General features: G+C 39.4%; 1 protein-coding gene across 5 annotated transcripts in view; it reads left to right on the top strand.

Annotated features, from left to right (window-relative positions):
- LOC133549135 (CUGBP Elav-like family member 2) overlaps positions 1–15,843 on the top strand; it is a 78,682-nt gene that overhangs the window by 15,018 nt on the left and 47,821 nt on the right. For 4 of the 5 annotated variants that reach the window (XR_009806030.1, XM_061894283.1, XM_061894282.1 and 1 more), the window contains exon 2: positions 14,824–15,014. Coding sequence is in view for 4 of the 5 variants with exons in the window: in XM_061894283.1 (XP_061750267.1) it covers positions 14,824–15,014 (191 nt within the window). In the remaining variant the exon portion in view is untranslated. Of the gene's footprint in view, positions 1–3,430; positions 3,653–14,823; positions 15,015–15,843 lie in introns of those variants that run through there. The other variant, XM_061894284.1, reaches the window with a different exon arrangement.

Genomic DNA, 15,843 nt, shown 5'->3' with positions numbered 1-15,843 from the left:
GAGTAAAGGCAGGTGACCAAATACTTTGGCAATATAGTGTATATACAGCTCCAGGCAGATTAGTTTTTTGTATTTTTGGTCCAATATGGGGGCTTCACTGTGGCAGAGGGGTTAGTGCGTCTGCCTCACAATACAAAGGTCCTGCAGTCCTGGGTTCAAACCCAGGCTCGGAATCTTTCTGTGTGGAGTTTGCATGTTCCCCCCGTGAATGCGTGGGTTCCCTCCGGCCTCCTCCCACTTCCAAAGACATGCACCTGGGGATAGGTTGATTGGCAACACTGAATTGGCCCTAGTGTGTGAATGTGAGTGTGAATGTTGTCTATCTGTGTTGGCCCTGCGATGAGGTGCCGACTTGTCCAGGGTGTACCCTGCCTTCCCCTGGATTGTAGCTGAAATAGGCGCCGGCGCCCCCCGCGACCCCAAAAAAGGGAATAAGCGGTAAAAAAATGGATGGTCCAATATGGCTCTTTCAACGTTTTGAGTTGTCGACTCCTGTCTTAGGATAACGGATTTAGACGCATTTTACAATTTTCATAAATTATTCTAATTGGACTCAGGCAAAATGTGGCCCGTTAAGATTTCCAGTGCGGCCCGCCGGACATTTCTTAGACCTTTTTAACATCGAAACTGTAGCCGCCATTATGATGGGAAGTGCTGTATTCAAATTACTGTAATACTGGAACCTTAGAAAGTATTTCAATGGATGGTACCTGCGCTTTTGAGTGATACACAGGTTATTACGGTAATTTAAGTCACAGCCGCTCCAGGCAGATGAGGCACCAAGCAGTGTGGGCGGAGTTTGTTTCCAGAGCGGCCAGCCTGATACGCAGGGGTCAGGGACAGACGCGGAAACAGATTTTTACAACCAAGTTCTGTAGCAAAGTAATATAGATTGTGTAGGTGTTTTTTACCCTTTGCTATTTTGCCGTGTTTGTAAAAGATATCGATCAAGTAGGTGGAAGTAAAAGAGGAGCTATGTTCATGTTGATAATATTCGGTGTTCTATCGTTGATCGTTTAATATTGTAAATCCCACATTCTTTATTTTCATGTACATTTTGGATGTCATTCGTTTTTTGAGGTGATCTGTCATAACGTTTTTAGCATTCTTGCAGACATTGTGAGTTTTTGTTTTAAGGACCTTAGCACACATACTGTACAGCAGATTTTTACAGCTGAATATAGGGTTCGTCCTGGTGCCTAGAAACCTAGAAAATGCTTGGATTTTAATGTTTTATTTAATGCTTTATTTTCTATGCCTCATTCAGTTAATAACTGCTGGTTCGATGTTAGGCTCAGGTTTTAGCAGATTTTCCGTATTTTTCCTACAGACAACATTTGGTGACCTCAAACAACAAGGATTTTCACACTGGTTTTCGCCTTTTGAAGGTTCCTGGGAAAACTAGAAAATTGATCTTGAAAGTCCGTAAAAAGTGCTTGAATTTGGCCATGGAAAAGGTGTACGACCCCTGTAAATCCACAAATGAACTCTGTCCCTTAGACACATATTTTTCTCTCTCTATATGGCCCCCCAAGTCAATAATTGCCCAGGTCTTTTCTAGATAGTGGTTGTTTAATTAGACCAGTGGGCTCAAACTCACATACCAGCTTGTTCCTGTCAAACCTCTGACAGGCAGGGGAAAATGGTAACCTAATTATATTCTCATGTACCAATAAATATGTAACGAAGAAAAGTAAAATAACAAACGCTATAAAAAACATACCACCTCCATCTGTGCAAGCCTGGAGTTTTTTCCCCAAAGAGTAGATGTTTATATTAGCAGGGTTTGATCAGTGTGACTGACCGGCACCGTGTGTTTTTGCTTTCAATTTTGTTGCAAGTAATAAACGGGAATGGCAACATCTACATTGCCATGTGGCTTGTAGTTATTTTTAACTTGAATCAAATGACTGTAAGCTAACTATACCCTGCACAGAAGAGATTTAGCATAATGGAATGCTTGAAAGGGTCCAAAATGAACTCATCTCTACATGATTGGCATCAGTCTTTTGTCATCGTTTGGGCCATTAGTTATTAATAGGGATGTAACAATAAGGCAAATTTCACAACACGGCAATTGTGACACAAATTATCACTTATTGTCGCAGTATTGTTGTATGTTCTTAAAACGTAGTTACACACTCGCTGAAATATTTGATTTTTTTTAATAACAAAAAGAAATAGACCCACTGTGGGAAAGCCCAATATTTAACACGTTTTGTGTTTGTTTCACTGGTAAGTGCTCTGGCGAGAGTTGTGCCGTCCTACTCTGTTCATTGGGCCTTGAATGTTCCGTAAAAACATACTTTTGTGTTCTATCCCTTAGAGCAGTGGTTCTCAAATGGGGGTACTTGAAGGTATGCCAAGGGGTACGTCAGGGTTTTTTTTAAAATAGCAACAAATAAAAAATCCTTTATAATTTATTGAAAAATACGTCAACAAAATATGAATGTAAGTTCATAAACTGTGAAAAACAAATACAACAATGCAATATTCAGTGTTGACTGCTAGATTTTTTGTGGACAGGTTCCATAAATATTGATGTTATTTTATCATTCAGACCAATCAAGGTTTTTTTTTACCATTTTCAAAAAATTCCCGTTCATAATTTTTGGGGAAATTCCCATTGAAATCAAGGGGACATTCTTCAAAGTTCCACAACTTCCGCATTTTTCATCTGATTCAAACTGTTCCAACTTCAAAATATTTAGCTTGTTTGGGAATTGTGTGCTCTACTTCAACAATTCTGAAAAATTTCAGCATTGGAGCAATCACACACAGTTCCTTCAGGAATTGCCTCGTCTAGTTACTGTTATTTTACACAATAGTTCCTGAAGTTTAACCTATTTTCATGATTCTACCTTAAAAAAATGTGGGGTCATGACCTTACTGACGATTGATTGATCCCATGTTTTACCAACAAAGTTGTGCTGATTCATCAAGAAGCTGTACATCAAGCACCTGCAGTAACAAGTTGAACTGCATTGCTAAGCCAAACAGCAGCACGGAGGCACGCTCCAAATATAACCTTGCGTTCTATCAAGCCTGTGGAGACGGCATCCTTTACAGCGGTCTAGTAAATGTACAAGTACACAGCAATATGTCCATGCTATGCACCGTATTAGTTCCGCTCACTTGTATTTTTTTCTTTTTTAAGTTGGCTCAACTGACATGTGATGTGCGCTCATGTATCTTGTCACCTCAGTTCATACTTTAAAAACACCACTGTATTTTAAAGCTTAAATATTGTGTAAAATACGTATCAAACTAAAGGAGAAGCATCGGGAATTTGTCTCGGTTCAACAATTGGGCAACACAAGACCGAACGTTTGGAATAATGTCCTAGCATGCTTGCCCGGTCAGAGCTCAGCAGCCGGACAGACACATGGTCCAGATAAATCATTTGCGCTTTACGACCGTTGCGGTGGGACATGCACAAGTGTCGGGGCTGGTGGCTCGTCAGCTGCTGGCGGCCGTCAGCCCCGTGCAACTGCTTGTGGCTCCTCAGCAGAAGAATCTGTTTTCCTCAGCCGAGCTACTTCAACCTAGGATTTGCTAATGGCAAAGAAAGAGCTGAACGGTGACGCTCGTCAGGACCCTCACGCGGCGAGGCCGTGCTAATGGGTAGAATAGTGACTATAATCTTGGATTCGTAAGTGCTTTGATGCCATGACATGTCGTCTTTGTACTTTTCAGTCTGATTATTCTAGCCTTTGAACACCTTTCATAAACAATTTTGAAACATTTTAGCGTGAAAGAAACTGTGGTCGGACTTAACGATCGTAAATTCTGATGCACAACTTCCAAGATCCTTTTGATCTTGTGTGAAGTTTAGTGGAAAAAAATATATAAATTAAAGGTTTCAGGGCTTATTCTCATTGCCATTCTGCATATGTTACACACAGTGAACATCATTCTAAGCAGCAAAACCATACCAGTTTACTAGCTGGCACCTTTTCATAATCGTAATCATTACACTCCCAAATAGGGCAGCACAGTGGAAGAGGGGTTAGTGCGTCTGCCTTACAGTACTAAGGTCCTGTATTCGATTCTGCGCTCGGCATCTTTCTGTGTTAAGTTAAAGTACCAATTAGGGCTGGGCGATATTGGCTTTTATTAATACTGTGATATTTTTATGCCATATTGCGATATACGATATGTATTACGATATTTTTGCCTTGACCTTAAATGAACACTTGATGCATATAATCACAGCAGTATGATGATTCTGGTTCTACATCAAAACATTCTTTTTCATACTGCATTCATATATGCTACATTTAAACTCTCATGCAGAGAGGGAAATCACAACTAAGTCAATTGACCAAAACTGTATTCATTAAATACTCTTTATTCTCTCACGGGTGACTTTTTAAATGAAAGAACAAATTAATAGTGTTGCTACCTTTTTGTAGTAACACTTCTGCTGCATACTTTGCATTGATTGATTGATACTTTTATTAGTAGATTGCACAGTAGAGTACATATTCTGTACAAATGACCACTAAATGGTAACACCCGAATAAGTTTTTCAATTTGTTTAAGTCGGGGTCCACGTTAATCAATTCATGGTACAAATATATACTATCAGCATAATACAGTCATCACACAGGTTAATCAACATAGTATATACATTGAACAACATATTGCTGTTGTCTGCTGAATATCTTCCCACTTGGAGCCAAACCACCGCCAGATGATGGACCCCCTGCTCTTTATGTTGGGCATTTATTGTTCCTCCTCCATTTGTGATAAGTTTCACACCATCTCTCTCTCTCTGATCGGCGAGAGCTATGACGCTAGACTCACGAGAGTATGTGACATATGTAAGAAGGCGGGCTTGTTTTCCGTATCTGTCAGAATGAGAGAGGAAGAGTGTGTGAGAGAAACGCCTGTTGTGTAAAGCTTGCGGCTAAAATCAACTCGACCTGCCTCGGCTAACGTTAGCCATGCTAACGTTACCTCTCGGCGAGAGCATGTGACGCTACATGCGCGACAGTATGTGACGTATGTAAGAAGGCGGGCTTATTTTACGTCTCTGTGAGAAGGACAGACGAGTAGGCGTGAAACATGCCAGTAATGTAATGCACGCAGTTTACAGCAACTGTGTGAGAACATATAATCGAATATTACGATAGTCATTTTCTATATCGCACAGAGACAAACCTGCGATATATCGTATATATCGATATATCGCCCAGCCCTAGTACCAATGATTGATTGTCACACACTAGGTGTGGTGAAATTTGTCCTCTGCATTTGACCCACCCCCCTGATCACCACCTGAGAAGTGAAGTGAGCAGTGGGCAGCAGTGGTGCCGCGCCCGGGAATCATTTATGGTGATTTAATTCCAACCCCTGATGCTGAGTGCCAAGCAGGGAGGCAATGGGTCCCATTTTTTTTTATAGTCTTTGGTATGACTCGGCCGGGTTCTGAACTCCCAACCTACCGATCTCAGGGCGGACATTCTAACCACTAGGCCACTGAGTGGGTTCTGTGTGGAGTTTGCATGTTCTCTTTGAGACTGCGTGGGTTCCCTCCGGGTACTCCGGCTTCCTCCCACCTCCAAATACATGCACCTGGGGATAGGTTTGTGGCAACACTAAATTGGCCCGAGTGTGTGAATGTTGTCTATCTGTTGGCCCTGTGATGAGGTGGAGACTTGTCCAGGGTGTACACCGCCTTCCGCCCAATTGCAGCTGAGATAGGCTCCAGCACCCCCCGCGACTCCGAAAGGGATAAGCGGTAGAAAATGGATGGATGGAGACTCCAAAATACTCCAAAGGCAAACACCACTATTAAAGATGTAACCTATAATGCAGTTGTTCTTAGCCAGGATCAGAAGCTCCCCCTGAAGGGCCACCAAAAATTGTGAATTATGTATCGAATAAATATTCAATTGTTTGGGGGGAAAAAATAACTTTTAACCTTTTTAAAACTGAGCTGAGGCCTGGGTCGATATTTGACAAGTCAGTCAACTGACGATAAATGAATATTGAGTGTGTAAATTTTCCAGCGTTGATAAATTAGCGTGTACATGCTTCAAGACCATTAATTTGTCGCTCTCAGCATCTACTTGCGTTTGTGCCACAGCAGGGGGGTGAATTCTCTTGAGGTGGGGTGAGGCGCTGGCCCCCGAGCATTACACAGTGCAGTGAGTTAGCATTTAGAAGCTAACATGGATGACTTATAAAACTTGCATTTCTTAAAATGCTGCAAAAGTTTGAAAGACATTTGTCAGTGTCATGTCATGTTCCTCACCTGGAATCTGCCAGTTATGTATTTAAAAAAAAATTTTTATTTTTTTTTGCAAATTACCTGTTAATCTGCTTATACTCTGGTCTGGTGTTTGTATTATTACTCTGCATTTTTGTTTAAAAAGTGTTGATTGTCAGTTAAGAAATATACAACTCTACCTCTGCCTTCAATATTGAAATGCAACTTTGTTTGGCAATACTTTAACCATTTTATTTACCGTATTTCCTTGAATTGCCGCAGGGCATATAGTATGCGCCTGCCTTGAATTACTGCCGGGTCAAACTTTCTTCCCAAAATAATTAGCGCATGCTTAGTATTACCGCCTGGTCAAACTCGTGACCTCACAAGTGACACTTACCCTGTCATTATTTTCAAAATGGAGGAGGCTGATTTCAATACCGGTAATTTGAAATCGCATAAAGGGAAAAAGATTAAGAGCTATTCAGTAGGATTTAAGGTCCAAGCTTACATCACACTCAAATTTTTACTGCATACCTTTGGTAATTCAGTAGGATTTAAGGGCCAAGCTTACATCATACTCAAATTTTTACTGCATACCTTTGGTAAGTGCCGGAGTGAGAGGGGGTTTTAAAATAATTAGCGCATGCTTACTTTTACCGCATGCCTTTGGTAAGTGCAGGAGTGAAAAGAGGTTTTAAATTAATTAGCGCCCCGGCGGCAATTCAAGGAAATACGGTATTTTAGTTGTGTATATTTCAGTCCCTCGCCCCACCTTAACATATTTTATTGCTTTGGGTTGTGATTTTTATGCAAGCGTAAATAATTTTTAAAGAACGTGTATTTTCTTGTTTGTTTTTAATTTAGAGATTTGAACATTTTCATTGCAATTACGATGTTAAAAAAGTACAAGGTTATCTAATTTAATAGGATATACATGCATTATTATGCATTAATACACCAATAGTTAATTTAGTCACATAGAAATAATGGCAATAATATTGTTTATATTTTTAACACACCAACAAAATGCTGAAGCAACTATTTCCACATCAACGCTGTTTGAAAAAAATAGTCAACACCAGAAGGACAGAACGTCCGAAGGAACCTACCACATGGCGAAGGACATACACTAATTGATTTCCTATTATTCAGCTCATTTTTATTTGACAGTTATTGAAATATCTTGTGACATCATGCACAAAAAGGCAATTTATTTGTTTTAAACTATTTTAGTGGCGTTCTGTACAAAAAGTTCACTTTAATTTAGTGTTTTGATATGTCATCTTAGTGACATCATGCACAAAAATGCATTCATAGCTTGTTTTAAAATGTCTCTGGCAGTCTTGCACTTTCTGTTTTGGAATCGACATGAATGTTTGTGCCACTGCTTAGTAACGGTTTAATAAATACAGTTTTGGTCAATTGACTTAGTTGTGATTTCCTTCTCTGCATGAAGATTTTAAAATGAGCATATACAGTTTTGGTCAATTGACTTAGATGTGATTTTCCTCCTCTGCATGAAAGTTTAAAATGAGCATATATTAATGTAGTATGAACAAGAATGTTTTAATGTAGACACATGGAATCATCATACTGCTGTGATTATATGTTTTAAGTGTTCATTCAAGGCTAAGGCAAAATATCGAGATATATATCGTAGGGCTGGGCGATATGACAAAAAAATTTATCACGATATAAGTGTTTCATATCAGTCAATATCGATAATTATTGATAAAAAAAAAAAAACTATTCTAAATGAAGACCAGTAGAAAAAAGGCTGAATTTAAATACTTTTATTTGAAATATAACCTTTAGAACGAGGTCAGCATTAAGAAAAACAGTCAAATAAATGAAAATACTGGTCGATGTGCAAATATTGACATTAAATAAATGCTTACCCAGACTTCTCAACTATGCTGAGCGGTAGCATGTCCTTCGCTAATTCATACACCACTGCATCCGTTATTTCTTTATAATGTTTTGAATTTTTGTCGTATGGCACTCCTGCCGAGTAGCTCTCGATGGTGGTCTGTTGTTGCCGCTTCGGTGCTGTTCCACTTGCACCGGCTGATGTTGTGGCTGTTTGCCGCTGTACTCCAGCGGGTGACAGCGGCTCAAGTGGTAAAATAAGTTTGTCGTGTTCCAAGACTTGGTCGGGACGACGACCTTGCAAAGTTTGCAGACGGTATTACTCTGATTCGTATCGGACTTAAAAAATCCAAAATACTGCCAAACTGGTGACGTGACGTTTCCTTTTTTATTTACAATTTCCTCTCGTGCTGCCGCATTCCCGTTTCGTTGATTAACGTGGACTTAACGTGGACTTAAACAAGTTGAAAAACTTATTCGGGTGTTACCATTTAGTGGTCAATTGTACGGAATATGTACTGAACTGTGCAATCTACTAATAAAAGTATCAATCAATCGTTGCTTTTTTACCCTTTTTCTTCCTGTTAGCATTTCTCAGAATGCCTTGCGGTTCAAGCTCGGCCGTGATAGGTCGAGAGGCTAAAGCCCTTCCTTTGCCTACACCCCCCAGAATGCCGTGCGGTTCCGGCTCTGCGGTTCTTACTATTTTTTTCGAACAGAATTCGGTGAAATTATCGAACGTTCTATCGACCCCATTTTCTATTGATATTGATTACATGTTTATCGCGATATATATTGTTGTTGTTTTATCGCCCAGCCCTAATATATCGTCTATCGCGATGTGGCCTAAAAATATGGAGATATTTATAAAAAAAAAAAAAAAAAAAGGCCATATCGCCCAGCTCTACTTTCACATGTCTATTCTTAGTGTTGGATTTTTTTCAAATAAATTTCCCCCAAAAATGCGACTTATACTCTAGTGTTTTTTTTCGTTCTTTATTATGCATTTTCGGCCGGTGCGACTTACACTCCGGAGCGACTTATAATCCGAAAAATATGGTACATGTGATTTATTTATTCATTTTTATAAATTGGGGACAAAAGAATAATTTATCCTATTTTGGAATAAGGCTGTGACATAGCAAAATATGGAAAAAGTAAAGCGCTCTAAATACTTTCCCAATGCACTTTATATCCGTCCCTTCCAGGTCACAGGCGGGCTGGAGCCTGCTCCAGCTGCACTCGGAATATAGAAGATAAATTTACTTGTTGTTGGTAGTCATTTCGTATAAATCCTCTTTGTTCACAGACTGGTTTTATATTCATATTTTTTTCCTGAAGCAAAATAGCGACCGAGCACTGAAGACAAATCCGGTGAAAGGGTGTCACACACCAGCGCCTCAGCAGACGCAACCTTCCATGTATTCCACAGCGGCCCCCCTGTGTTGGCCCATTGTGCTTGTAGCGGAGTGGTGAATAGTGTTCGTCGGTGTGGGGAACAATATGTGATTGTTCCCCCGCGGTGCAGAAGATGCTGTAGGTTACTCCCTGTACCATCGCCTCGGCGCCCTGAGGAAAGGAAATGCGGCGCAAAAGTCTTGCGAACTAGCGATTTCGCGTGGAGCTCTTCAAGCTTTGCTGTGCCTGCTTAGTGCTTGCGGAGGGGGCCGGGGCCCCCACTGTTCCTAAGTCACTCGGCTATGTCGTCGGTGCTGCGGGGATAAAAGCTTTCATAGCCGAGCGTGGAGTTGGATTTCAGAGAAGCGAGTGAGCGGAAGTGTTATTTGTTAGCATGTCGTTGAAATCCCTCAAGGAGTTTGGTGTTTCTGCTGAACGTCTGGGCTCCATTTGTAAGAGATGGATGGCTCGCGTCCAAAGGTCTGTGTTCAAAATGTTTTATATGGTCCCCTGGCTTTTTTTTCACTCTGATCATGCTTTGACTAATATTTCAGACTAATATCTGTGGCAGGGCTATTCAACTAAACCCCCCCTATTGATGTCGTTTTGTATATAATGCAGTGTGGGCGATAGGAATTTTCAAAATGGGGTCCCAAGTCATACAAATGGGGTAAGTGTTTTGAAACAAATAAATGTATGCTTTATCCTTTTATATCTCACATGCCATATTGTGTTTTGGAAAAAGGTTGTCATAAGTGTTACTTAATCCATAAGAAAACAAATGTTTACGCATATGTAAATGTATTTAGTTATAAACATTTATTCACTTTCTTCTTTCCTTCATGGATCTAAACATTGCCGCTGTTGGTAGATATTTCTATATCTGTATTTAATAAGTTGTAGTAGGGCTGGGCAATATGGCCTTTTTTTAATATCTCTATTTTTAGGCCGTATCGCGATACACGATAAATACCTCGATATATTGCCTTAGCCTTGAATGATCACTTGATACATATCGCGGCAGTATGATAATTCTGAGTCTACATTAAAACATTCTTGTTCATACTGCATAAATATATCCTCATTTTAAACATTCATGCAGAGAAGGAAATCACAACTAAGTCAATTGACCAAAACTGTATATATTAAATGGTTATTCAGCAATGGCACAAACATTCATGTCATTTCCAAAACAGAAAGTGCAAGATTGTCAGAGACATTTTAAAACAAGCTATTAATGCACTTTTGTGCATGATGTCACTAAGATGACATATAAATACAACAATAAATTAAAATGCACTTTTGTGCATGTCACACAAGATATTTCATCCATCCATCCATCCATCCATTTCCTACCACTTATTCCCTTTGGGGTCGCGGGGGCCGCTGGTGCCTCTCAGCTACAATCGGGCAGAAAGCGGGGTACACCCTGGACAATTTGCCACCTCATCGCAGACAAGATATTTCAATAACCGTCAAATACAATGCGTTGCATAAAAGGAAATCAAATAGTGTTCGTCCTTTGCTATGTGGTAGGTTACTACGGACGTTATTAAATTCTGTTGTGTATTTTTTTTTGTATGGTGTTGAGAGAACGTATATACTCTTATCACAATATAGTCATTTTCTATATCGCGCAGAGACAAACCCGCGATATATGGTGTATTTCGATATATCGCCCAGCCCTAAGTTGTAGGTGTATTTATTTCATTATAAAAGTGGAGAGTTTTTTTGCTTGGGTCATGAATTGATGAAAATGGTATGCCAAGGCATACATTTTATTTAACGCTTAAATCTCGAGAGTCTACAGCAACTTGAGCTCTGTCAATTCAAAGTTTATTTTGTTTGTTTTTTTCCCTTTTTGTCAAAACTGTTTTTTCTTTTTTTTTCTTTTGGGCAAACACAAAAATATGCAAAATCCTCCACAAAAAATATTATTCAAAATGGGATATTTGATATTTCAACCTTGGATAGGGCAATAATTAATAAAAACACTGATTTTGAGTCATTATGTTTTGAGCAAGACAGTATTAAAGAAAAAAAACAGCTTTGTTTTATTAAACATTGCAGTTTTTTCGAAATTGCATTTCATCTGTAAGCTTTTTGTATTTCACTTTTGTTTTTGTTTATTTTAATAGTATTCATATATTATATATATATTATTTATTATTATTAATGTCTATTGTGAGCAAACTGTGGTGCTGGATTTCCCCCAGGGATTGATAGAGTACTTTCTATTCTATTGTATTTATAATTTATAATAGCATGAGACTTTAAACTGCTTTTAACTTAACTTTTTAACTGTTTTTTATCTAACAAATTGTTCTTAGGGTAATTTGTATTTGCTTTTTCCAATGTGTATTTTACTTCTGTTTTAAATGTTATTTTTTAGTCTGTCCTTTACCTCTATTTCTTCGGTGTACAGCCCTTTGTTCAAGTGTGGTTGTTTTTAAAGGGCTTTATAAATAAAGTTGGTAGGGTATTTTTCGAATGTGCCGTGGGCCTTTTTAAAACATTAGATGCGGGCCGCAAATGGCCTCCGGGTAACACTTTTGATACCCCTTATATAGATAATAAGAATAGAATTAAATCTGATAAGTCTTTCGATAAAACGCAGATCCTGGCGACTCGTGTGTTTATCATAACGCTCAGTCCGCATCTCTGCTTCAGTAAACAATGACGGTGATGACGTCACTGTCAGCGGGCTTCCGGAAATTAGCGTCCTTTCTTATTTCAATGTGTAAAAAGACACAGTGCGTTAACAACAAGACTGTAATGTCAATGCCGGACTCTGCTCTATCTTACCAGGAGTGCTCGCTGGGGTTTGTAAGAACCTACTGCATAAAGGAATATAAATAGCCATCTGTTGTTTTTAAAGACCTACTGTAAAGATTTTAGGTATTCCCAAGTTTTGGACTGAACATGAGGGCAGTCTGAAGTCATCACGGGCAAGATTATGCCCGCGGGCTGCCAGTTGACTAGCCCTGATTTATGAAATCTTTTCGTGTTGTACTTGGCGCCTCTTAATCCTCATTGTGTTTTCTTGCCTAACGCCAAACACAGTTTTTCTCTGTCAAGTGGGTAGATTTAGTTCTGGCCTCTTTACCTGTCACCAGCAGTATTTTGAAGGCTTTGTTGTTTTTTTCCTTAGCAAAGCAGTATGATGTAGTTTGAATTCTGTCACAAAGGCTTCCCCCTACCCCCTCCTCAAGGAAAATGGCACAATTTACCATTTCAGTCACTTCTATCATTGCCTTTTTTTTTTAACCTTCATCTTATGTTGGGGTCGACACCGACCTGTTTAAGTTTTTAAATGCATAAAAGCTTTTTGACTTTGTCAGGAACCTCTATTTCAACAAAACAATTTTTATTTCTACTAAACCATAAAATGCTCTGGTTGAAATTTTGACCTTTGTGTTGTTGTCTGTTTCGACCTAGTTATAAAATTAAGATTATCAAGCAATAACTGAACACACAGACAGCCAGCTCCTCTCCGAATCATGTGAGATTTAGGGGATTCTCATTTTAACCTTGTTATCCATCACAAAAACAGACTGGCATGTCCAGACATGTGAGGTCAATTCAGTATAAAATTATTAAAAAAAATATATAAATAAAGCAAATTTAAGAGATGTGTTTTAATACCCCTCAGTGATAGTCAGGTAACGCATTGACCTTTAATTTATACGAATCTCTTGAGGTTCATTTTACCATCCATCCATCCATTTTCTACCGCTTATTCCCTTTCGGGGTCACGGGGGGCGCTGGCGCCTATCTCAGCTACAATCGGGCGGAAGGCGGGGTACACCCTGGACAAGTCGCCACCTCATCGCAGGGCCAACACAAATAGACAGACAACATTCACACTAACATTCACCCACTAGGGCCAATTTAGTGTTGCCAATCAACCGTGAATGAGCTAAATAATATTATTTGTTATTTCACGGCAATTTGTTAATAATTTCACACATAAGTCGCTCCTGAGTATAAGTCGCACCCCCGGCCAAACTATGAAAAAACCTGCGATTTATATTCCGAAAAATACGGTATTCATAATTTCTAATAGGCGTCGCTTCCTGTTTTGTCACTATGATTCTAGCACAAGTTTGACATGGTAGCTAATAATTATGCATTTCAAGTTCTGATCGATTATGGCTAATAGCTTTCTCTGAATCCTTTGCGCTCCTGTTTGGATACCAGTGTTGTATTGAGCAAATTAATTCTAATAGTGGGAGTCAACTTCCTATACTCTATGTGATGTCACCATTTTTTTAAATTAGAATCGAGGGATATACTGACCAAAAAAAGGCCCAATGGTCCACACCAAAAATATTAAAACCAATATTTTCATGGATAAGGAAGCCTAACAAGGTAACCAAGAGATGAGAAACAAATTGGATGATAGATAATTGTTTTTAGTGTATTTTACAGATGATTTAATACATGGGTCAAAACCGACCTGTTAACATGTAAGACGGTAACAGAAATCTAACACAAGAGGAAGGTTAACTCTCAAATCTCTACATAGAACAGCTCGGTTATGAAAACTGATCAAATGGGGCACGAGCCACCATGACTAACGTCCACACTGATCATTTTCCTTCCAACAGAAGCCTTGCAAAAATACTTCAGAGCTCATTGTGCTGACATGTCTAACGAGGTTGCTATCCCTTTTTTATATGCTACCTTTTTATAGTCCACACTACTTCAAACCAATGTCATGCCCTATTAAAGAAAATGTTATTTAAGTGACACATTCAATTAAGTGTGCAGTATGGCCATTTTCCTGACATCAATTAAAAATGTGGCTGAAAGGCCTTTTATGCATGGCACTATGCTTGTACATTTGAGAACATGACACTATGTACCCAAGCAATAAATGATTATTGAGATTTTAACACGTTTTGTATTGTGTGGTATGTCACAGCTAATCAAATCAACGCGCCGGTCTTTGAAGTCATGCATGACTTGAACTTGATGTCAAGGTCTGGGTGTGTTTTTTTTGTTTTTGTTTGTTTCGACGGCTTTCTTTGTAAACATGAGAGCTGAAAGCTTTTCTAATCTGATGAGCGCAGAAAATCATTTGGCTTTGCATCTCGCCGCCTCCTTGCAAAGTGCTTCAGAAAAGTATACCTCTTTCCACCCATTGAGGCTTTGGAGGACTTTACAGTGAAAGTCATCCTTTATCGGGAATATAATGGATTTGAAATTGTCCTCTTAAATACACATGACCGTTTTCCAATTCAGCTATTGCAGCTTTAAGGGAGGATTTTAATGCTAGGTTTCACTAACAGTATTTTTTTCACCTGCTTATTCTTTTTTTTTTTCCCCCCCAGCAACGGCAGCAAGATGAATGGGTCTTTGGAAAACTTGGATCAGCCTGAACCAGACTCCATCAAGATGTTTGTGGGTCAGATCCCTCGCTCCTGGTCAGAAACAGAACTCAAAGAGCTTTTTGAACCTTTTGGAGCTGTGCACCAGATCAACATCCTCCGCGATCGCACCCAGAACCCACCTCAGAGCAAAGGTATGGTTCCCGGTGTCTTATTTTCCCCCTCACCCCGGAACATAACGAGCAAACATCCAGGAGACCACGTAGATGGCACATAAGGCAGTGGTGTCTTGTTAAAACGACATGAACCCGCTCGTTGCCATCTATCACCCTCAGTCACATTTCTGCACAACATTGCTTGTCTGTTCTTGCAGCACAGCCATGTTGTGCTTCCAGATGACAGCATTCAGCGAGTCTTAAAACCCATTTCCATAAGCCGCATTAGGGAAAGATTTTCTTTTTACTTTTACTTGACTGTGCTGGGCTTTAAGAGCAGCGTTGACTAAAAACTCAAGGCTACGTATTGCATCTATGGAGCTTCCTTTGCATGTGTGTTTGAGTTCAGGTTGCATTATAGCACCAAGATACAGTTTGGTATGTTTCAGATGAATAAATCACGCTAGCGTTTCCACCTTAGAGGGTGCGCATCAATAATGTATATATCATGACATCATGCAGTACCAGCTCGATGGCTTATAGTTTGCCAATTAACAGGCCTAAACCGAAACACAGAGTTCTCCATTGGCTTTTGTTTTAATATTGTATAGTATAGCAATGCAAGGCTCTGCTATACTTTTTACATCTTTATTTCACCAGCGTGTTGATATTATTAAATTAAACATACTTTGTTTACTAAGGCTGTGTGGTTATGGCCAAAATAATAATCATTATTTTTGTAACTATTAATATCATGATTCTTAATCACATTGTTTCCCCCAGAAAATTTGTTAGTTGAGGTGGTGTTTCTCCAGGGGGAAGGAGGCGCCACCCGGGACAGGCGGACTGAGGGGGAGGGGGCTGGGTG

This window comes from Nerophis ophidion, linkage group LG03 (assembly GCF_033978795.1).
Source record: "Nerophis ophidion isolate RoL-2023_Sa linkage group LG03, RoL_Noph_v1.0, whole genome shotgun sequence".
Classification (NCBI taxonomy): Eukaryota; Metazoa; Chordata; class Actinopteri; order Syngnathiformes; family Syngnathidae; genus Nerophis; species Nerophis ophidion.
This window is presented reverse-complemented; position numbering and strand designations above follow the sequence as displayed.